General features: G+C 38.1%; 1 protein-coding gene across 1 annotated transcript in view; it reads left to right on the forward strand.

Moving 5' to 3' along the window:
* Positions 1-23,183, forward strand: part of MIPOL1 (mirror-image polydactyly 1) — a 201,385-nt gene that overhangs the window by 78,392 nt on the left and 99,810 nt on the right. The window contains exon 9 of the mRNA XM_054400707.1: positions 16,742-16,849. Within this exon, the coding sequence (XP_054256682.1) occupies positions 16,742-16,849 (108 nt within the window). The remainder of the gene's footprint in view (positions 1-16,741; positions 16,850-23,183) is intronic.

Raw genomic sequence — 23,183 nt, forward strand, 5'->3', positions numbered from 1 at the left:
CAATAAGGTCACCTCGGAGCCTTCTCTTCTCCAGACTGAACAGCCCCAACTCTTTCAGTCTGTCCTCATAGGAGAAGTGCTCCAGCCCTTCTGAAGAGGAGACTGAATCAATGTGCATGAGATAAATTCTGTGGGTACCAGAACTATTGCTGAGGTACCTAAAGTAAGTTTTCAATGGTACTCAACGCTTCAGAGTTTCAAGTTAGGTATTGAGTGTTGAATCCAATTTCAGTTTGCTTACCTGCTGGTCAAAACGTCTCTGATTAAATTAAAAATGAAAACTAAGAGTGAAACCCTATCTCTGTGTTTCATATTAAAAGCTGTTTCTCTTAGGCAACTTTTTAAGAAAGCTTTCTGCAAAAATACTGTGTTCTTTTGGGTGAGTTTGTATAAATATTCTTTTGATAGGCAACAAACAAGATTTGTGTGTTTCATGTTTATAATTAATGTGGAGTCTTAAAAGGTTAGTAAATCTGAGTAAAATGTGTTCGTTTCCCTCCTTGCTTTTACCCTCTTGCCACTTGTCGAATATTCATAGAGAACACAAGTAATGGATCTGGAGTCTGAAGTAGTTCTCAGCATCTGGCATCCACATTAACATATATATATATATATAAAAAACATAAGAGAGCCAATGGGATCCTGGGATGTACCAAGAAAGGTGTGTCCAGCAGTTCTTCTACCTCTCTGCTCTGCCCTGCTGAGACCACACTTGCAATACTGTGTCCAGTTTTGGGCTCCTCAGTTCAAGAGAGACAGAGACCTGCTGGAGAGAATCCAACAGAGAGCCATGAGGATGATCAGGGGACTTGAGCATCGCCCCTGTGAAGAGAGACTGAGAGCCCTGGGGCTGTTTAGTCTTGAGAAGAGAAGACTGAGAGGGGATCTGATCAATGTCTATCAATATCTGAAGGGTGGGTGTCAAGTGGAGGGGGCCAGGCTCTTTTTGGTGGTTTGCAGTGATAAGACAAGGAACAATGGGTTCAAACTAGAACACAGAAGATTTCACCTCAACATGAGGAGAAACTTCTTTACAGTGAGGGTGACAGAGCCCTGGAACAGGCTGCCCAGGAGGGTTGTGGAGTCTCCTTCTCTGAAGACTTTCAAAACCCACCTGGATGCATTCCTGTGCAGAGTACCCTCAGTGACCCTACTCTGGCAGGGGGGTTGGACCTGATGATTTCTTGAGGTCCCTTCCAATCTCTGATATACTGTGAGACTGTGATATTTCAGGGGTGGAGACTGTTGCATTCGTTTGCTCATTTGGGGCTTTTTTGTTCACATGGGTTTTCACTTTGGACTTAGTGTCATGGGTTAAGTTGAATCTGCAGCTGATATTCAACCCCACGCTGCCATCATACCGACTTCAAAATGAAAGTGCTGGCTGGAGCAAAGTATCATAGGGAGTGAAGTTCAGATTGTAACCTGGGAGGCTTCCTGTTCCAATTGCTGCCTATGGGTTCTGGGGTTTTGAGTGTTGGTTCTCTTCCACTGGAATGGCAGCTGGACAGGGAGAGAAGGGAGAGTAGCTCCCTGGCTTGAATTTTTAGCTCTCTTGATGCTTCTTCCTGCTGTGCTTTTTCTGCAAATGGGCTAAGGTAATTGTGCATTATGTTGTCTCATTTATATTTAATTCTCATCATATCTCAACTCTTTATCTCACCCCGGAGGGTTTTGTGTATGTGTTACTTTCCCTCACTTCTATGTTGCAGGGAAAAGGCTGTGTAAAGTAGCACAACTAGCTGTACTCAAGTGCTGTGAACTGAGTACTCATTTGTGTCAGAAGGTACTGGGTGCATTCCTGGAGTGCATCTTTGAGTTTGCTTTATCAGAAAAGGAATCCAGCCCACATTCTCAGATAGCACTCCGTGATGCAAAACAAAACAGAAGCAGAGACAGGTGAGAGAACTTAGTAGTAGTAGTAGTGATAGGAGAATTGTGTTTCTTCAGTTAAAATTTCTGAGAATCGTTAAGGACTCTAGACAAAAGTATAGAAATGTAAAAAAATCCATTTAATCCAAGAAAATATTTTTAATTTAGCTCCATTAAAGCTCTGCTAGTGCATTACATGAAAATAAGGATAAAAATTACTTCAAGAAGGAGAATCAGATTTAATAGCTGATAGGGAAGTAATATATATATATATATAGTAAAAAATATATACATATAGTAAATATATATAGTTAAAAATATATAAAGTAATATATATATATAGTAAAAAATATAGTAAAAATATATAGTAAATATATATATTAAAAAATATATATAGTTTAAAAAATATATATAGTTAAAAATATATAATAAAAATATATAAACTCAAAAATATATGTAGTAAAAAAATATAGGAAATATATATATATTGTAAATATATATATATATTTAAATATATATATATATATATATGTATATATATATAGCTAAAGGGAAGTAAAAGCTATCAGTGTTATTGGAGAAAGTATTCCAGGACATTTGTATTCAACCCTTTTACTTGGAAAATTATTCGACTCCTTTATATGCAGACATTCATGGTAAAGATTTTGGACCTGTCCACAGGACATGAATGAATTTGATTCCTTCAGGGGAAAATGGGCTTTGAACTGGTAGCAAAGGTCACAAATGAAATCATACACAAATTGTAAATTTTTTGTTGACTTCTTGGCTGTTGTTTTTTTCCCCAAAAAAAGTCCTTAAAGTGAAATATTGACTTTTTTTTTTTTTTCCTAGCATTGCAGTACCCTCCCTAGTTATCCTTATGATTCAGCATGTGTGTTAAGCAGTAAAGGGAGGTGGTGGATAAGGAAGTTTAGGTCAGGAAAAATTATTGTAATGACAATAAGCTGATTACTCATTTTTAACAGTATGGTAAATGATTGTGACTGAAATGTATGTAGGGCTTCATTAACATTTTTGTTACTTCAATGTCTTTCCAGATTTTTAAATGTTTTTAAATGAACAGGTAACAATCACCACAACTGCAACTTTCCCTCTTGCTTTGGTCCTGGACATTGTGACTTTTTTTTTTTTTTTTTTTTTTTGGTTGTGAAACCATCAATTACTGGAAGTCCTCAGGCTTGCTGAAGTTATTTTGCATACTCTGGTCTGAAGTATATAGTGGGCCTGGGGAAAAAAAAATGTGGAACAAGAAAATATATGACTGTGCTTTTTATGAGAGAAAGGTTTCACAGTGGCATGAACTTCTCTGTCTCATTCACCAAGTGTGTGTACGTTTGTTTGTTGTATGGCTTTACTGTTTCGTGCTTCAGGTGGTGAGTATCTAGGATTTACCCTCTTTTCCATGTTCTGTTTATTCACTGTTAATTATTTCTCAAGCTGAGTTACTTGAGGAGAAGAAGAAAAATTTAGCTTCCATTACCCTTTATTGCAGATGAAGGGCAGGTTTTCTTTTTATGTATGGTCTGCATGTGATTGTAGGATGCTGTCATCAATGAAATGAATGCTTTCTGGTGGTAATATTTTGTTGCCATTGTTTTCAGCAGTGTTTCTAATGTATTTGTTGTTGAATTTGCTGTGGATATACACAAAGTCAGCACAAAAGACCATAATCTGACTTTTGTTTTGAAAACACTTTGACACAATTCAAATATGCAAAAATACTTAAACGCCCTTAGGATGCTGTGATTGTGTAAAAAAAAATCATACTTGTAGTAATAACACAAAAAAAAAAAACAAAACCTGTGAGTGAAGGACAGTACTGCCTTAAGTATGACAGTTTTTTGCAGTTCTGGAATTATCAGAAGTAGAGAATACTACAAGTGACTACCTGCAGGATATTTCATTGGTGTAATGTACTGGTAGAAGATGAACAGCAGTTCTAAATATATTGCTGATAATGTAGAATTGGTAACTACCTATTAAGAGAGAGGGGAGCTTTAACATTACTTCTAATTAATGAATTAGCAGCTATTAATGTGTAAATATAAATATATTAATTCGAGTTCTTGCAAGTCAGATATGGTGAGTTGCTTATTTCTTAAATAGCTGTAGTAGTTTTCCCTGCTATCTGCAGAAGTATTACCAAAAAGTATTACTTTAGATAAAACCCCCAAAGCAGAGGAAATCTCTGTATCAGAAGAATGACTATGAACACTTTCCTCCTAGTTATCTCATGAGAACATTTGTCACCAACAGGTAAGATTTCCTTCCAAGTCATGGTGTAATCCTGATGAGGAATTTCATACCTGAGAGGTTGTGTTATAGATCCCAGCAAAACAATAGATTTCCCTGGGTTTTTTTAGGCTAAAAGAGCTCTGCCAGTTGGGTTCAGGACAGGAGTGAGCACCAGCCCTCTCTGTGAGTTTACCTCCTTCATCTTCTGTAGCTTTGAGACAAAGTATTCTTTCTCAATCTGCAAGCATTTTCCAGTCTCATTGCTTGAGGTCCCATTCCCAATCAAAATGTTAGGACTTTAACTCAGTCTCTCAGTCTGCAAAAATAGTCTTGGAAATCTCACTGTGAAAATTAAAGCATCCAGTGCCAGCCTGCCAGAAGAAACAGCAAACCCCTTGTTAATCCCTTGTTCTAAATAGTCATATCAACCTGCTTCCTTTTGTAGGGCTCTCCAGCAGCTCTGTGTCTCCTTACATGTTCTCTTTATGTTGTGTGTGTTGTCTTCTGTGGTATCCAGACACTTCTCAGCAGTAGTCATGCATTCTACCCATTTTGTTTGTTTTGGCAGGCAGGCCCAGCACTTGCCTGTCAGAAGTTGTGATAGCATCCTTCTATCTTTGTGTTTTTCTTAATTTTTTTTTTTCTGCTTAGGTTGTCCTACCCTCTACACATGAGGGGTGGAATTGAGAGGAATCTTTGAGTTGGGTGAGGACAGTGTTGGTAATTGCACATGTCAAAAGCACATGATTCTGTGTTGAAGCAATTCTGCTTTGCAGTAATAAGCCTGGAAGCTTTTAGATGGCTGTTCATACAAAGCTGCTTGGTCAATTACCTTGAGAAATGTGCACCTACTCCATGTCACCCTACTCTGGCAAGGGTGTCAGACTAGCTGATCTGTCAAGGTCCCTTCCAATACCTAACATTCTGTGATGTCTTTGGGTAGCTAGTCACATCAATTCTTGTAAAACACTTCAGTGACATTAAAACCTGATTTTGTTACAGAAGTAAAATCTTCAGATTCAGTCACTATGTAATATTTGAGAAGTCTTATTCATGTACCAAAATCATAAGGATGTTTCTCAGTATTACCGAAGCTGAGCAATACATAACTTTCTAAATTTGTGGCTTTCTCTCATTTTGCAGAGATTTTCTTTCTTAAACATTCCTTGTGAGGTGTCTTGGTCTTCTATATGTGATTCACTTTAAGCATGTACAAAGCTTGTTACTTTCTTCATTTTTAGAAAATGTTTTTGTTGCACTTTTTACAGCACGTGAGCAAATTTGAAAAGAGACCTGAAATACCAATTTTATGTTTTCTGTCTCCTTTGGAGACAGACTGAGAGGGTTGGGGTTATTCAGTCTAGAGAAGAGAAAGCTCCAAGGAGACCTTGTTGTGGCCTTCCAGTATCTTAAGGGGGCCTACAAGAAACCTGGTGAGGGACTCTTTAGGATGTCAGGTAGTGATAGGACTAGGGAGAATGGAGCAAAACTAGAAGTGGGTAGATTCACACTGGATGTTAGGAAGAAGTTCTTCACCATGAGGATAGTGAGACACTGGAACAGGTTGCCCAGGGAGGTGATAGAAGCCCCAGTCCTGGAAGTGCTTAAGGCCAGATTGGATGTGGCTCTGAGCAACCTGATCTAGTGTGAGGCATCCCTGCCCATGGCAGGGGGGTTGGAACTGGATGATCTTTGAGGTCCCTTCCAACCCTAACAATTCTATGTTTCTATGATTCTGTTGCCTAGATCTCTGTACTGGTGAGAAAGAAACTGATTTCACAGTACCATTTGAAGATGTTTAATTGGTGACTCCATTTTCACATTTATTCCCTGGCCATTAAAAGGCTGATTCCTTTTGGATAGTTTTTGATCTTGAGTTGTTCTTTATGTTGCTTCCCTGAAGAAAGAGCAAATATACTGATTAAAGTCAGTTATTCAAAAAGTGCTTCCTGTCTCTGACATACCTGCAGTTAACCTACCTAGTTAACTGTTTTAGTTTGTTATAATCTCTACTTTAAAGTAGCTTTTATCATGCATTAAAGACATTTTGGGAGAAGACATTATGCAGAAAAAAACCCGTGAAGAATTGCCACTTAAACAACTGATTGCTTCATTTTGAGTATGGTATTTATCAGGACAAAGAGATAGTGTTCACTACAAGGAACACCTGCAATCCCATGATTGAATAAAGAGATATAAGAACTGTGGCATCTATACAGTGATCCCTGATAATTTTTTCTTGAATAATATGATATTTAGTAACAGAGCAGAAGTATTCCTGTCCTTTTGTGCAGGAAATGCCAACTTAATGTTTAGGCAAAAGTCTTGTTTGCATATGGGTTTTAAGAAAATCCATTGAAGATTATTTGAAGATCAGCTCATTAGAATGACAGATTGTTTAGCAAATTTTGTTTTCTTGTCAACTAATGTTAGTTACGTTCGATTAAGCAAGATTACACTTTCTAAAAACATGCTGAGTGCCTTGCACTAATCTCAGTCAGATTCCTAATTTATAGATCTGGTTGGAAGATGAGGCTGTGAATGTTTCTTTCTAAAATTTCTTATTTTCATAACCCTTCCACACCTTCACTACCTCCGTTCTACAATTTGTTTATTTTTTCTGAGTACCTACACTGCAGATTATTAAGGGGGGAGGGGGAGGATTGAGTCAGGGAAGGCCTTAAACAAAAGCAATTGTCAGCTGTCTGTCATAATGTGTTGTGTCAGATGTTTGACAACCTGTTTGGCTACTGAGAAAGCAGTCCCTGTCTGACTGAAGACATTAAAACTGTGGTATAGTAGGTTATCTGTGTTAACAAAGTATTGTGACTGCACTAGCCCATTTGTATTACAGCTCAGTGTGCTAATGAACTGAACAATAGTTAGCACCAGAGTTCAGAATGACCAAAGCTGTCTTGCAAAATGGTGTGTAAATGGGCATGTGGGAGCTGCACTGACTTGGAAAACAGATACTAAAAATATCTTTGACTAAAAGTCAAAGATCAGAGTACTATTTCTATATCCAGCTGTTCTGACTGGCTTCTTTGGGACCTTTCCTGCTCACCACTCAACCAGGCTAGAAATTATTTCAGGTAGTCAGCAGAGTATTTTAATTAATCTGAATTATGCAGAAGTTTCTACTCTGAAATTGTCTCTTGAATCTATCCTGGACTTGCTGCCATGCCTTGAAAGTAAAATTGGTTCTAGTCTAAGTATCATTGTACTTACAGGCATTTATTCAGTGACTTATAGATTTGCTTTCTAAATATATATTTTTTTTCACATTGCTTTTAAAAGAGAATGTTGACATTTGAATGAGCCTTCCCATCTTTCCTATGATCAAATTTTAAGTAGTGTTTTTAATTTGGTGAATTATTTGGGAGTATAGGTAATTTCCTTTGCTTTTGAATATAACACTGACATTCAAACTATATGAAGTTCATGTACTGTGCCAGTTTCTGGTGTTTCTACAACTCTGCAGTCATGCATATGTGTGAGCAGGCATACTAACCTTGCACACTACTCATTAGCTTACATGCTTAGCTTATACATTATTTATTAGACTTACAGGCATGAAATTAAAAAATTGAATTAATAATGTGACTTCCATGTAAACCAGAAGTCACTTATTTATATATGACAGACAATTAGGAGGAAAAAAAACCCCTCTCTTAGGTTAGTTTGAAAACATTTTTGCTTAATTTCAGACATAGTACAGGCTCATGAATAAATGACTCCAGGTTACTTGGTTTCTGTTCTGATTAGAAACAGCTAATCAGAATGGATCAGAGGTGAGGTAAGATTGTTAACTTCCATGCAGTGGATACAGAAAACTGTGAAGGTGACCCAGTTATGTGGCTTCAGCAGCTCCTGTTGTTACCTTTCTTCCTGCAGATTAGGAGTCTGTCAGCAAGCCCCTGTTGGCAGAGCCATGGTAGTCTAGTGGCACAGCCACTACAGGAGCCCTGCTTGAATGACCTATGAATCACATTTAGCTCGAGAGCATCCCGTTTTCCTTTCTCCTCTTGCACATTTTTTATAATGAGTGTCATTGATCAGGAAAGTCTGAGCTGTGTGCTGAGCTCTTTGAGAAGTAGATCAAGCTTGTCTTGATCTTTGAAATGTCATCACTGAAAGGAAGGTTAATATATAGAGAATGGAGTTGGGTAGGTGAGTATGATAGTGCTGCTCAGTGCTGGTGAATAACTGCACGTTTAGGTTGTTAGCATGAGGAGTGGAAACAGTTAAACTTTACTGTCTGAATTTTCTGAAGGTGTTTCTGTGCACTTACTTCTTAAGATGAAAATAAGTGGTAGCTTGTTTTGTTGCGTTGTGTAGTGCTCAGAACTAGAAAGGGGGAGACAAGAAACCAAATCATTTATAGAGCAAATTATCTGCCTTAATTATGCTAGTTACAAGTGGCTCTTACTGACAAGGAAGACAAAAATGTTTCATTTGCATTTTTGTATTCATTTGTATTCTTTTTTTATGGCTTCTGATGGAGAAACAGTATTACACTGCTAAAAACAAATGCTTACATTTAGGTTTTCTCTTATACAGAACATGATTTTTTTACCATGCATATGTTTCTGAGGGCTACATTCTACAAAAGCACTTCTCTTTCTTGAAATCCCAGTACTTCTAAGCTGCTGGGCATTGTATAAATAATCATTTAAACACATTTGTTGATGGTTTGCCAGAACTTTGAAGAAAAGTCTTTCCTTTGAGAGGTTAGAAAGCCTTAATTCAAAATTATAATTTAATGGGAAAATCCTTCCATTGATTATTGTGTAGAAACGAATTTATTTCTTTATTTCCTTTTAAACTGTTCTTTTAGAAGGGAAAAGGATTAAAACTATTTGTATAAATATAAGTGCTTCCAAACATAGTTTGGAAGTACAAAGTACAGTGCAAAGTACATAATTCACAGTGACACCAAAGATTGGTTGGTGTTTTGACTGGATGACTTCGGTATTATTTTTGTCTGCAGAGGAAAGAGCTGCGCAGCATCCAAGTGGCGCAAGATGTTTGCCTCTTCAGGAATCATGATGAATTTGGGACAAGGGGCAGACTGTTCAATTAAAAAAATATATATTGGGGGGAGGGAGAGAGAAAGGCTGTCCATTAGGCGTTCCATTAGGCATCTTTTCAGCTGGGAGCTCCTCTGAAGTGCAGGTACTTATAAAGGGAGTAAGAAAAGGCAAACAAAATAATGCACTAGGAGAAGAAACAGAAAGAAAACAGAAAATTGTTTTAATGTGCTTCAAATAGTTTGTTGTATTCACCTTTCTACAGGTGATGACTTAAAAAGATATGTAACAGGTGAAAAAGTTTTCATGTTTAGTGTCTAGAATAATTCTTTGTACTTCAGCTGTTGGTTGCAGTGAATGTATGTTAACTCATTTCTAAATATATCTACAGTTTGTCACTTCTAAAGTTATTATGCTGTGTAGTAGCAGGTAGGGTCTTGGTACCTCTAATGGTATTTGTGCATTTTCCACAAGATACAGTGTGTCTTCTGCTTTGCTGATGAGCATTTTGTTTAAAATGCATGAAAGAAAAAAATGTTGGAAAATAGTTTAGCTACCATTCAGATCGATGCTTACTGTCCCATAATTTGGAGGCCATAAACCAATTTTCCAGCTTCTTCAGGAGGAAGTAGGTTATTCTTATGTCTCACTACTTCCTTCAGTAGCAGGTCCCAGTTCAGCATGGTTTTCACACATAGAAGTCCATAAAACATGATAGAGTACTCACTGTTTAAAGTGGAGGCCCTGATACTCAGTCAAGTAATTTTGCACCAACTGGCCCATGGTAAGTGACTAAGCACTCACATTTGATTTTTGTCTGACTTGAATAGAGCAGAGAGCTACCAGGATGATTAAGGGACTGGAGCACTGCCCTATGAGGACAAACTGAGAGACCTGGGGCTTTTTAGTCTGGAGAAAAGAAGATCGAGAGGGGATTTAATAAATGTCTCTAAATATCTGAGGGCTGGGTGTAAAGAGGGAGGGGACAGGCTCTGCTCAGTTGCACCCTGTGATAGGACAAAGGGTAATGGATAGAAACTACAGCACAGGAGGTTCCACCTCAACATGAGGAACGTCTTCACAGTGAGGGTCACAGAGCGCTGGAACAGGTTCCTCAGAGAGGTTGTGGAGTCTCCTTCTCTGGAGACTTTCAAGACCCATCTGGATGTGGGACAAGGGGTTGGACTTGATGATCTGCAGAGGTACCTTCCAACTCCTAATATCCTGTGATCCTGCGATCCTGTGATGTTACCTTTAATGAGAGAATGAAGGTATTTATAGGAAGCTGTGGTTATGCTGAGATCTGCTATTAAACTGTAGACTGGGTGGGATCAGACAAGATTAGCTTCATCACTCTGACCCCACTCAACCAATAGTCTAGGCTTCAGGAGGAGTACAAGAACAAGGCAAGCATATTGTGGTACTTCCATCTACATCCTGTCCCTCTATCTCATCAGTGGAGTCTTGTCTGTTCATGCCAGTGCTGCTTCCTGAGATTACAAAGTATTGCAGGTTTTGACAAGGACTCTAGAAGAACAAATACCTTTTCATAAAATACTCTCTTTTGTATGTACTAATTGGATGATTCTATCAAATGTAATTCAGAATTCAGAGAGTAGCTTTGTGCAGAATTTGGCCCCTTCTTAGGCCCAGTTCATTCATTTCGTTAGACTTTGACCATCATATCTGTATTGACACAGACAAATCAATTTCTTCTTTTTTTTTTTTTTTTCCTAGCATATAAATGGTATAATGTGTTGACTCTTTTTTTGTTGTTGTTGTTTTGTGGGTTTTTTGTTTGTTTGGGTTTTTTGTTGGTTGTTGTTGTTTTGTGGGCTTTTTGTTTGTTTGGGTTTTTTGTTGTTGGTGGTGATTTTGTTTGTTTGTTTTTGTTTGGTTTGGTTCGGGGGTTTTTTGGTGGTTTTTTTGTTTGTTTTGGGTGTTTGGGTTTTTTGTTTGTTTGGGGGTTTTTTTGTTTGGTTTGGTTTGGGTTTTGGGTTTTGTTTTTTTTAACCCTAGTATATTGCCATAAATTCAGGAGGGGTTAATTTGGATTCTTCTTAAAGATGATGAAAAACATTGCATGCTATAGAGTAATATTAAAAGGCAAATACAGGTGTATAAAATAGCCACCATTTGTAGTAAGGAACCGTTATGGGTTCCTGTTATATTCAGCTCCTTCCTCAGCCAAGTTGTGTCACAGTACGCTTTCTCTGGGTCAATTCTGCACTGAAACATAAAATGAGTCATGCAGCTGACATGACTATCTAGTTCAGTGAGATGAGAGCGAGGGACCCTGGTGTAGCAAAACATTTATGTCTCTTTGAAAGCACGTGAGCAGTCTGATCGACCTGAGCAGCACAGAGTTAAATATGCTTCTGCATGAGGCCTCTGGGAACAGATGTTGTCTTCATATAAACAAACTACACAGGGACCAAATGGTTGGGGGCAGGGGGTTGCTCTGCTCGATGGTAATGCTTTGCTGTGTTCCCTCTTTGTCCTCCTGATGTTGTTGCTTTGACTGCTTGCAGATTTGTCTTTGCTCTTGTGTAACGGCTGTACCTTTTACTTTCAGAACACCTCCCTGAAGAATCATGTTAAGTAATGATCAAAAAAAACCCCACCACTCATCAATTTGTGTAGGCATGGCAGGCACCGTAATGCTGTGTGTTAATATGTTACTGGTGCAAACTGAAGAAAACGCTGAGCAGCTGACAGCACGTTTCAAGATTATTTGTTTATCCAAGTGCTAAAGTTATGTTTGATATGTTAATGCAACCTCATTTTCTACCAGAGGCCAAATACTATTAAGTGGTTATCTGCATTGATTTTTCTATCTTCTGAAATACTCAATTCATTGTAAACCATCTTTACTCCTTTTGTGTACCTGGAACTAGGGCCATCTTCTAACAGTGTGTGGGCAAGCCTCAAGCTCTTTACTCAGGAATATTCTCCTGGTCAACTTCTTGAGCTCTCCATTAGTGTCCCCTTCAGTATGTGCTCCTTTTTGCAGTTTGTCTAGATTTTCCCCATGATGTTCTCAACCCTCCCACCTGGATAGATCCCTCCTCTCAACATGAGGAGAAACTTCTTTACAGTGAAGGTGATGGAGCAGTGGAACAGGCTCCCCAGGGTGGTTGTGGAGTCTTCTTGTCTGGAGACTTTCAAAACCCACCTGGATGCATTCCTGTGTGGATTATCTTAGGTGATCCTGCTCTGGAAAGGGGGTTGGACCTGATGATCTCTTGAGGTCCCTTCCAACCTCTGATATTTTTGATACTGTGGATAGCCACTGAAAGGGGTCACCTACTGCAGGTTGAACCACTGCTTCTCCCAAACTCGCTGCCATCTCACAAACTCATTCTGCTGAACTGTGTTAACCGATGCTCGTTTGAAAAGGCTCACCACTAGCAGCCTGATGGTTTGAATTAGCAAATGGGAAGGAAGAATAGGTGTGCTTGCTGTCTATCCTTTTCTGTCTGAATCTCTTCTTGCCCTTTTTAGCATGTTACCTGCTTTGCTTTTCATTTTGTGTCTTACAGGCTTCTGATACATCCTATGCTGGATACAGAGGTATTTGTTTGGAAGGATTGAGTGCTTTTAGAAGAGTGCAGCCAGGCTACACTGTGGAAATATGTTTAAAGAAAAGATTGAGTGCCTGTTGCTGGGAATGGGTGACATTGTAGTGAAAACTGTGGAGTTGGGCAGTAGTGGTTGTTCAAGGAACACTTGGAGTAGGCTTAAAGAGGTTCACTGCCTGAGAAGAATGTTGTCACATGGACGAGGCTAGCTAAGGTAGGAGACTTCTTTCAGGAAAATAGAGAGGAGAACAAACACTATTTAAAAGACAAAAGGAAACCTTTTCCTGTTTGGGGCTGGGGTGGGAGTTTTTTGTATGTTCAGTATTGTCTCTCTGGCTGCAGAACTCTGAATGCACAAAGTAGACCATGCAATGAAGCTGATTTTTGGTGAATTGTGTGAAAGCTTTATAAAATGACATGTTAGCATTTGTGAGGTTTTAATATCCTTTATGTGGCAAAGTCTTTAGTTTTCTGATCAAGACATCATCCAGAACTACATTGCTTTCATGTTTCTTGATATACTCAAAGTATGTGAGGTAAGGAAGTAGTTTTCTCAGTGAACAGCCTGTCTCAGAAAGGGTTAGATTCACAAGAATTTCCAGTTAAGTGCACAATTACCCCTCAGATCAGATGTTTAAGCACCCTGTATTGCACTAAATATTTCATCTCTGATTTTTATGAGGATTCTGTTTGAAGGCATCCCAAGTATGAATTTTCACAAGTTTGGATAACAAGATTTAGACATTCATATTTATAATGTTTAAAATGAAACACTTCCTATAGCTTTCACTTTTCTTGAAAGGATACATCCAACATTTCCTTTTTTGCCAGTACTGAATTTGACAATATCTTCTCTTCACTGTGCTCAAAAAAGTATTTTTATATATGTTTTTAGAAGGAAATCCAGTTTCTTACTTGCAGCTGTTGGCATTTTAGAGCCCTGGAGTGAACCAATAAAAACACATGTTCCTTTAAACAACATCTATTTTTACTGGACCTTGCTAACAACCAATGACACAGAAATCAAAAAATGTTGGCTCAAATGAGTAGAAGGGCTGCATTGTTTTACATTCTATTTTTAAAGCTTTTTCTTTGCAGCAGGATTAATTACACAGAAATTTCATATGAAATTGTGAAAGAGTGCTTGCTTTTAGGTTGCTGCTCCAATGTTTTAATAGTTCAGGTATCAAGGTGGTGTCAAGTATAAAATTTAAGTAAGGCACACAGAATGTTGCCATTTAAGAGTATTATTACAATACCTTCATAAACAGGATAGTTAAAGATGTTACTTCCTAGACACCTAGGAATAAATACATTTGATAATTCAGAACACCTTGTTAATACATTTTTTTTCCAACATATGAAGACACATGCAAAGGTCAAATTAGATCAGCATTTCTTTCAATGATACCCTCAAAATGGATTCAAGCAGTGTGCTGATTGAATAAGCCTGGGGTTGGGTTTTTTTTTTCAGATATCAACATTCTTAGTGAAAATGAAATTTTAAAATGCTGCCAAGTTTGATATAATCATGTCAAGGGTGACTTGATGGGGAGCTCCATCTGTTTTATGTTACTTTTATTGCACCTATCATGCATGCTCTATATGCTGCATCATACTAGGGTCCTGCTGCTGCTGCTGTTTACTTCACTGTCCTGTCTTAACAGGAATGGACAGCAGAATAAGATTGCACCCATTCCTTTAGTTTTGCAAGCTGCCTGGCATACCAAGATGATTTTCCACATGGTCCTGCTGCCAGGTTTTGTTTTTAGTATATTTTCACTTTTCTTTTGGAATCAAGGTGATAGTATGAATATAGCTTCATACTACAGGGGTAGGTTGAGTTTTTGGCCTTTTTAATGGTGTTCACTGTGAGAAACCAATGCTGTTGTCACATTGGGAATTCCAAAGCACTGTTTTGAAGAAGAATGTTGACAAGGCAGAAAAGTGAGAGGCCTGCTGCTCTTACATGAGATAAAGTGTCATAATAATGCCTGAAGTAGTAATTAATTTATTTTTTTTAAATGATGTTTAGGTCATACATTCTGGAGAAAAAGGTTGCTAGAGGAAAAAAAAAACCTGCATCATCTGGCTTTGGCTCTAGAATATTTTTATTAGGTTTATTTTATTATGTGTCTGCAGACATGATTTTCAAGCAGACATGGGAAAAGAATTACAGCTGTGATTCTGTGATTTGTGATTTTTTTTCTGTACTTGTATGTGAGATACACACGGACAATAAATGTCTGAAGTCTGTGAAAACATTTGCAGTCAAACGTGTCCTTTATCTGTATTTTCCTATTTTGTGGTAGAGTCTTTTTCCTGCATTAAAAATGAAACTCTCCATTGATGAACTTTACAACAGACACTGAGAGAATGCACTAAGCCAGAGAGATTTGCTGCCTTTAAAAATAAGCAATCCTTTTAGAAATGAGCACAGGTTTTTAACAGAAGTAATGAAATGCAGCAGATATGTGAACTGAAATTTTTAATACTACTGTTGGACACCTATAATTACTTAAAACTTACTCAAATACAGGATTGAATCATTCTGATTTGTTACTATGCTGGGTGTGTAGTACAGTGTTAAGGACTTATTTTGTGTTTAGGTGGTGTATGTATTGCTACATCCTTAAAATGTGTGTCTCAAGGTCCTTTACTTTTTTTTTTTTTATACTTTTTAATTTACTTAGACCTCAGTTTAGTTTTTACAGTCCTACACCTCTCTGTTTCACAGGATTGGGCTTTTTTTTAGAGTTGACATGAGCCATGCTTTATTGTCTCACATACTGAATTGCTCAGAAATAGGTTGTATATACTTGAGGGGAAGCTCAGTTCTGTGCTGTCCCCAGTCACTAAGATAGCACAAGAAACTGAAGTTTCCAGGTCTTTCATTTGATAGAGCAGTGCCTATGTGAGCATGATGGCATGACTCTCATTCCTTTCTTATAAGTATTTGCAGAAAGTATTTGCTTAAATACTTCTTATCAATGAATTGCCTTTTTTTTCCAGTTTTGGTAGTGAAATCCAAAGTACTTGCTTCTACTATACTGTTTTAAAACGTTCCTGCTAATGTTATGGGGGTTTTTTTCCTAGTTCTAACAGTTCCCCTACTTCTTTCTGGTTTGTTTCCTTCATCTGTTTTGTTTCATTTTTGATTGGTTTTTGTTTGTTTGTTTGTTTGTTGGTGGGGTTTGTTTTGTTTTGTTTTGTTTTGGCTTTTTTTGTAGAACTGACTTTCATAAAGACAGTCGACTATCTGCTGACAACTAATTACTCTTTCAAACCAAGGTAACTGGGCAAGACCTCTTAAAAGTAACATTGAAAAAGAGTGAAATCTAATTTAACACCAATATCTTTAGATATTTGGCTGACAGCAGTAAGTAGATGTGTGTATGCACGCTGCAGCAAGTGTTAAATTTTTCATTCCTTGTCATTAAGTTAAATATTTAAACAAAACAATCTTGGAACTTCTTTCTTTCAAGATGTGGTATGTGTTTGGAAATCAAAGTAAATTCTTAACATAAACTATATAGGCATAAAAATTACATGTATAGCTTCTAAATGAAAAGGCTGGATCCTGGATTTGGGAGGAAGGTCTTTCATTTGCTTGCTTTTCTAAATGCATGTATGGCTTCCTTTATCCATTTCCTTGGTATATTAAAGCCAAAATCTAGCCTTAAGTTGGCATTACTAGGAGCAGAAATTAAACCTGGCATTTTTAAGAATTTTTTAAAAAACCAGCAAAAATGTCTTTATCCCATAGCTTTTTTTTTTTTTTTTTTTTTGGCTTACAGTTAGGCCAGGAAGAAACCGGTCTAATGATGCACGTTTAAACAAACATTTCTCTAATACAGGCCTGGGATTCTAACTTGCTTTTGTCTTAAGCTTTCACTACTGCAGAAATGGTGATGGGGTTATTTACGTTAATTCATTTGGCTTGTTGAGAAAAAAAAATGTGCCCACACTCCTCTACTTAATGGGATTCTTTCCTCGTTGCAGTGCAAACGGCTAGAGCAGGAGCTTCATCATCTGAAAGAGCAGAACCAGACTTCAGCAAACAACACGAGACATCTGACTGCTGAAAACAATCAAGAACGTGCTCTGAAGGTAAATCTCCATTTCTTCTTGCAGGCAAATTAAGGTTGTAAGCCCCTGGTGCCAGCTTTCTGGGCTGCATATATCAGTTGTGTACATTTCAGCAGAAGTGAGCTATGGTGTTTGCCAACAACCCCTTCTTTAAACACAGATACAGCACCCTTCTGTTAGGTTTTGGTTTATTTTGTATATGAAAGCAACAAGAAAAATTAACATATCCTCCAAATTATTGGCCTGCTAATTAATGCTAAATTCTTGGAGTCTGTCCTTGCAGTCTTACATTTTATAACGTAAAGGAAACTGCAACTATTTGCTTCATGGTACCTTTGCAAAACTAATATTTTTAGAGCATGGCTGTTTGATCTGTCTCCAACAGTGTGTGCTATATTAATAACATTGTTGACCTATACTACTACTGACCACATAGTTGATACTATTTGCAAAAGAGTAGCTAGTTGGAACTGGGAGGAGGAATAATAAGTCTTGTCAATAAGAATAAAAATGAGCAGAGAGGGTCAGGGAAAGGACAGTGTAAAGTGACAGGTTATTGCTGCTTTAAAGAGGGAAATTGTAGCATCAGTGGAAGTGATAGCTACAGAGCCAGCAATCTCACTGCTAGAGAGAAAAAGAGAATATGCCAGGTAAGAAGTGCAAGCATCATGTTGCACCTATTCAACCAATATATTCTTTAAAATCTCTTTTACAGGTAGTGGAGAGACAATATAAATACAGAAGTTACTCTGTTGTTAATGTGTTGTCATTTTCAAACACTTTGATTTCGGCAGTATAAACCATTTCTCTCTCATTTATAGGGAGATCTTCCCTTTACCTCCTTTCTTCTTTTTATTTTTTTATATATTCAGGAAACATTATTCACGCAACAACTTGACCGATGCAAAATGTAGGAATAAAGATAAATCCTTGTGTTGTTTGACATTTCTCAGTAAAAAAAAAAAAAATATTAGTCAAATCAATAAATGGAGAGAGGCTGTGTGCCACACAAGTGCTGTATGTGGTGAATATTACAAAGTCGGGTGTGCAATACTGAAAGTAATCCATCCTCAGATGGCTAGAAATAGACATCATAAACATTCAGGGTCGTTTGTGACCACAATCACTGCATTGTTTTGAATCTGATATCACTAAAAGTTAGTGCTTGCCAAGCATGCTGCTTATTGAACAGCTTATTTTCCTTAATTGCATGCTGACTTGTTTTTCCTGTGTCATTGAAAATATTATGCAGGGCCTTTCTTTCTGTTAGAAAACAGAAATGTTTTACTGAAGCTACACTTTGTACAGTTAATATTGCCTGACAGAATGCTTACAGAATAATTATATTTTCAGAGCAAGAAGTGACTTAATAGTTCAGAGTGTTACTAGGATTTCATTCTAAGCCTGATATTGCTCTCCCAGCACCTAATCTTTAAAGAATTAAATTTTGAGCTGTCACAGGCATTTTTTGATTTTTCAAAGTTAGAGGTTAATTGGTCGTAGTCTTTTAGAGATCAGAGTGTGGGGAGGAAGAGAGGGATGCTTTTCAATTTTTGGAAAAGTTGAACTTTGAAAAATGTACTTTTGTAGAATTCTCTCAGTTGATATTACTGTTGCCTACAGTGAGGACATGTCCATCAGGGTACTTTAATAAAGGCCAGTGGGTCAAGTTGAATTCTTGACCTTGAAAACATTTAAATGCCCCTAGGAAATACTGGTGATAGTTGTTAGTTTTGATATACAGCACATGAAGACTCCTCCTGGCCTGAGCTCTCATGTAAATGAGAAGTTTATCACCTCTTTTTAGTGTAGCTGCAGCCTAGGACTGGCCAGTAGGGATGAAAGTTGTATCAGGTTTGACTGGTGCCTCTGGCTTGGCTGCAGCTGGCTGGGGCACTCCTGTTGCCATCAGCAGTAGAGTTTTCCTGGCCAGAGATGTATCAAGCTGGAGCCTGCTGACAGGTAACACACTGCAGGGTCTTGGCACTCACCTCCCCTGTGGAAAACTCTCTTGTTCTTACCTGCTGTCTCCTGTCTTATTTAAGTTCTCAGTAGCTATTGTAAGTGCTATGCACAGACTACATGCACAGACTCAAGAATCCCCTCCAGTGTCCCCTCCTCTGCAGATCACCCTCTGGTCATCTGACCATTTTCAGAGAAACAGCACAGGCCATTTGTCAACACAAATATTTTTGTTTTCACCATAATCTGGAGAAGTACCTTTCCTTTAACAATATCAATCTGCAAACTGGAAACTGTGTTATGTATTCTTGATTCAGGTGTAAACACCTGTCCTACCAAAGGAGTCCAAGTATTCCTTCTATGTCTATCCAGGACAGGTTTTGTTTCTTTCAAAAAAATAGCTTTCATTTTCCCTACTCTCTTAATTAATGTTGTCAGATTCAGTTTGGCAAAAGATGTATTCTGGTGATAGGTAGCAGATGAGGAATTTGAACTGTTTTAGATTTTCTTCAGGGACTAATGAAAGTCTAAACATCAGATGTACTGGAAGGATATTTGCAATCTTAACTGGGTAAAAACACACTAATCAGGATCAGCTAGATTAAGGATGGCATACAATTTTGTGACAAAAACATGAGATCATTACCTTTATGGGGTCCTGAAATACACTTATCAACAATGCCCAATTGGGGGTATTGTTTCTTTCATACTTTTAAAAATCATTTTACAATAGTGAGTTGCTCAGAAAGGAGAGAAAAGAAAAAAAAAAAAGGGTGTAAGACCACAAGAAACCTATTTCATTCCACTGATGGTATGATCTAATAGGCAAGGTAACCTGCAAGCTTTCATTTTCAGCATTAACCACCAGTAAACACTTGAGTGAGGCAAAGGATTCTAACCATGGGAGAGGTGTTCTGGCAGCAAATCAACCAGATCCAGGATGTGGATATGACAAAGATGATGTCTGCACTCTTGCATGCTTTTGTTTTCACACCTTCAGATCCCATGTCACAGCTGAGGATCGTGTGCCAAATAAAACCTGTCACATAAGGCATACTGTACAGGCCTATCCTAGAATCAGTCAGGGTTGGAAGGGACCACAAGGATCATCTAGTTCCAATCCCTGTGCAATATAACTTCTGCACTTCTTTGGTGAGATAGCTCTTCTTGACTAATCTTTGTCATACATCATGGTTTAAAATTTCCATATTTATTGTATTTATTGCATGGAACAGTGATAGTACCACAATGCCAAAGTGGTACTCCTAATTTTTGTACTATTCATATGGGCTGTAGGGAATTGCATTAACTGAACGAAAAGACCAACTTCAAATCTTCCCTCCAGGCCGTGCCTGCAACTGCACAAGGGTCATTCTGAGAAGGATGTGGGCCCCTATTTCCATAGTTAAAGTAAAATAATCCTACCCTTTGTCTAACCAGTTTTTTAAAATCTCTTATGATATTTCAGATTGAATTACAGTTAAATCTTTTAGGGATAATTGCTTCCTAAGGGCCTATACATTTGTGCTCTTAGTACACTTTCATAAAATAAGATCTGCAGAGTACTTTGCACTTCTAATGTGTCAGGGTCTATATATAAGATTATTCATTTGTGCTTTGCCTTCATAATTAAGATTTGGTCTCTGCTGATTCTGATAAATGTATTCCCACAATACACTGAAATAACTGATTCATTTAAACAGAGAAGTTGAGGAATGGCTGCTTTTTTTCACTAATATTCAAATACTGTTGTGGATGATCACAGTGTCACAGTATATCAGAGGTTGGAAGGGACCTCAAGAGATCATCAGGTCCAACCCCCTGCCACAGCAGGATCACCTAGGATAGTCCACACAGGAATGCATCCAGGTGGGTTTTGAAAGTCTCCAGAGAAGGAGACTCCACAACCCCCCTGGGCAGCCTGTTCCAGTGCTCTGTCACCCTCACTGTAAAGAAGTTTCTCCTCATGTTGAGGTGAAATCTTCTATGTTCTAGTTTGAACCAGTTGTTCCTTGTCCTATCACTGTGTACCACCAAAAAGAGCCTGGCCCCCTCCACTTGACACCCACCCCTCAGATATTTATAGACATTGATCAGATCCCCTCTCAGTCTTCTCTCCTCAAGACTAAACAGATTTTATTGTTGTTAGCTCTTTAGTGTGTAGCTTTGAAGTGCAGAGTTTTTAAGTAATGCATCTTTCAAAAGAAAAACAAAGATTTTTGCCACTGTGAATGTCCTCTTTCTCAGTGGAAAGAAGAATAGGGAATATGCGTTATTAAACACGTGGAAATTAATGGCAAATGTTTAGCTGGATTTGAATTAAACACAGGGAGAAGTGACTTTTTTTTCATAGGTCTGGTTTATTTTAGATTAGGTGGTACATTCTTCTTAAAGCAGAATTTAATCTGCTTTAAAAACTGGAGAGACATGCCCATTTTACTTCCAAACTCTCAGAACAGAGGGAAGGGCTGTTTCATGATGAGACACAAATCAGGTGCCTTTTGTGATGAAATAAATTTACTCTATTGTAAAGCAGGATGTCATTGGAACCTGCAAAGGTTATTAATCTCCCTCAGAGTTGTTATAATGTTAATTTTTGGTTGTGATTGGCTTGTTTTATGATATTTTTCTGAGTAATCAATCTTTTTAGTTGTAATTTTCTGTATAATTCATCCTAAACACTTCCATGCTGCCCAAGGATGTTATGGATGCCTTCTTCCTGGGGGTGTTTAAGGACAGGTTGGATGAGGCATATAGCAGCCAAGTCTAGTTGAGAGGCATCCTTGTCCATGTGGGGAGGTTGGAGTAGATGATCTCTAAGGTCCTTTCCAACCTACACCATGCTGATTCTATGAGTCTATGATCATGCACTTATAGTCAGAAGCAAGGAAGTGACCTGAAGGAGCTCTCAGAAATTCCTCTGTGGTTGTGTCATAAAGTAATTGTAGCTGATGGCGTCCCTTTCTGCTGATGCATAAGAATTGTCAGGAGCAGGAAATCTACCATTGCACAGCAGTTTGGTCATTGTTGCAGTGATGATGCCTGTGAAAAAGCCACTCTAAGATTTAATTTAAGTACTGCCTGATGCCTATCATACATTGTATTAAGCTCTGTTTTGATTCCCAGAATTCCTCAGATTTTTAGAGTAGAGACAATTTTCCCCTGTTTGACTATGCCAACCTCAAATTTTACCCACGAAGAGTACAACCCCAGGAGAATCTGATGCCATAAGAGCTGAAAAAAATTAAGGAAAGTTTCAAGATGAAGTTTTAAATGGAAAAAAGCATGGAGTATCATACTCTTTAGGCATATAATATTGACTATGGAGTAAAGTGCTGCTTTAAGAAGATAGTGAATGTGGGACTTATCTGCAAAAACTAGTAATTCTAACTGTTTTTATGTTTACAGCTTCAGAGCTGAAGTTTCACAGCTTCATTTTCATGAGTTTAGAGCTGGTTTATGGCTATAAAGCCTTTGATTTGTTTCTGACAGAGAGACATGCTTTTGAAATGCTCAGTAATCCAGGCAAACTTCCCTGAACCAGTAGTGGGAAACTGGAAGATTCTGATCTATTCAAATTCAGTTCATCACAGAATTGTTACATTTTATTATAGTTGTTTATTACATCCTGGAAAACTCTTAGAGAAAAGCCTTTCAGTACTTTCATAATAATTTTACATGAAGCAACTGAGAACAGATTGGTTTATTAGAAACCTTGAACATAAGTTTCAAATGTGGCAAGTGGCACCCACATCCAGAACACCACTCTGCCAACTTCAGATGTTTCGACTGCTGTTCTGAACTGCAGTGCTGTGTGAGTGAGAGAAACTATCTGCTGATTGCCAGTACTCAGTATCTAACAGATTAATAGCTAGTTTATACCACCGGTGATGCAAGTGTTACACCATTCTCCATTTCCTAGCTAGAAAGTAACTGCATATTGTGCTGCAAAAAGTTTAAAGCTTGCTGTTGATCTACTTGTTGATATGGTGTTATTGTTTGGTATAAGGGGAGAGACTTTTTGGGATATCAGGTAGTGATAGGACTAGGGGGAATGGAATAAACCTGGAAGTGGGGAGATTCAGGCTGGATGTGAGGAAGAAGTTCTTCACCATGAGAGTGGTGAGAGCCTGGAATGGGTTGTCCAGGGAGGTGGTTGAGGTCCCATCCCTGGAGGTGTTTAAGGCCAGGCTGGATGAGGCTCTGTCCAGCCTGATGTAGTGTGAGGTGTCCCTGCCCATGGCAGGGGGGTTGGAACTAGATGATCCTTGTGGTCCCTTCCAACCCTGACTGATTCTATGATTCTAAGATGCTTTAAAATAATGTGCTTGAGTCATAGAATGGTTCAGGCTGGAAGAGACCTCCAAAGGACATCCAGTCCAACCTCCCTGCA

This window comes from Indicator indicator, chromosome 4 (genome assembly GCF_027791375.1).
Source record: "Indicator indicator isolate 239-I01 chromosome 4, UM_Iind_1.1, whole genome shotgun sequence".
Classification (NCBI taxonomy): domain Eukaryota; kingdom Metazoa; phylum Chordata; class Aves; order Piciformes; family Indicatoridae; genus Indicator; species Indicator indicator.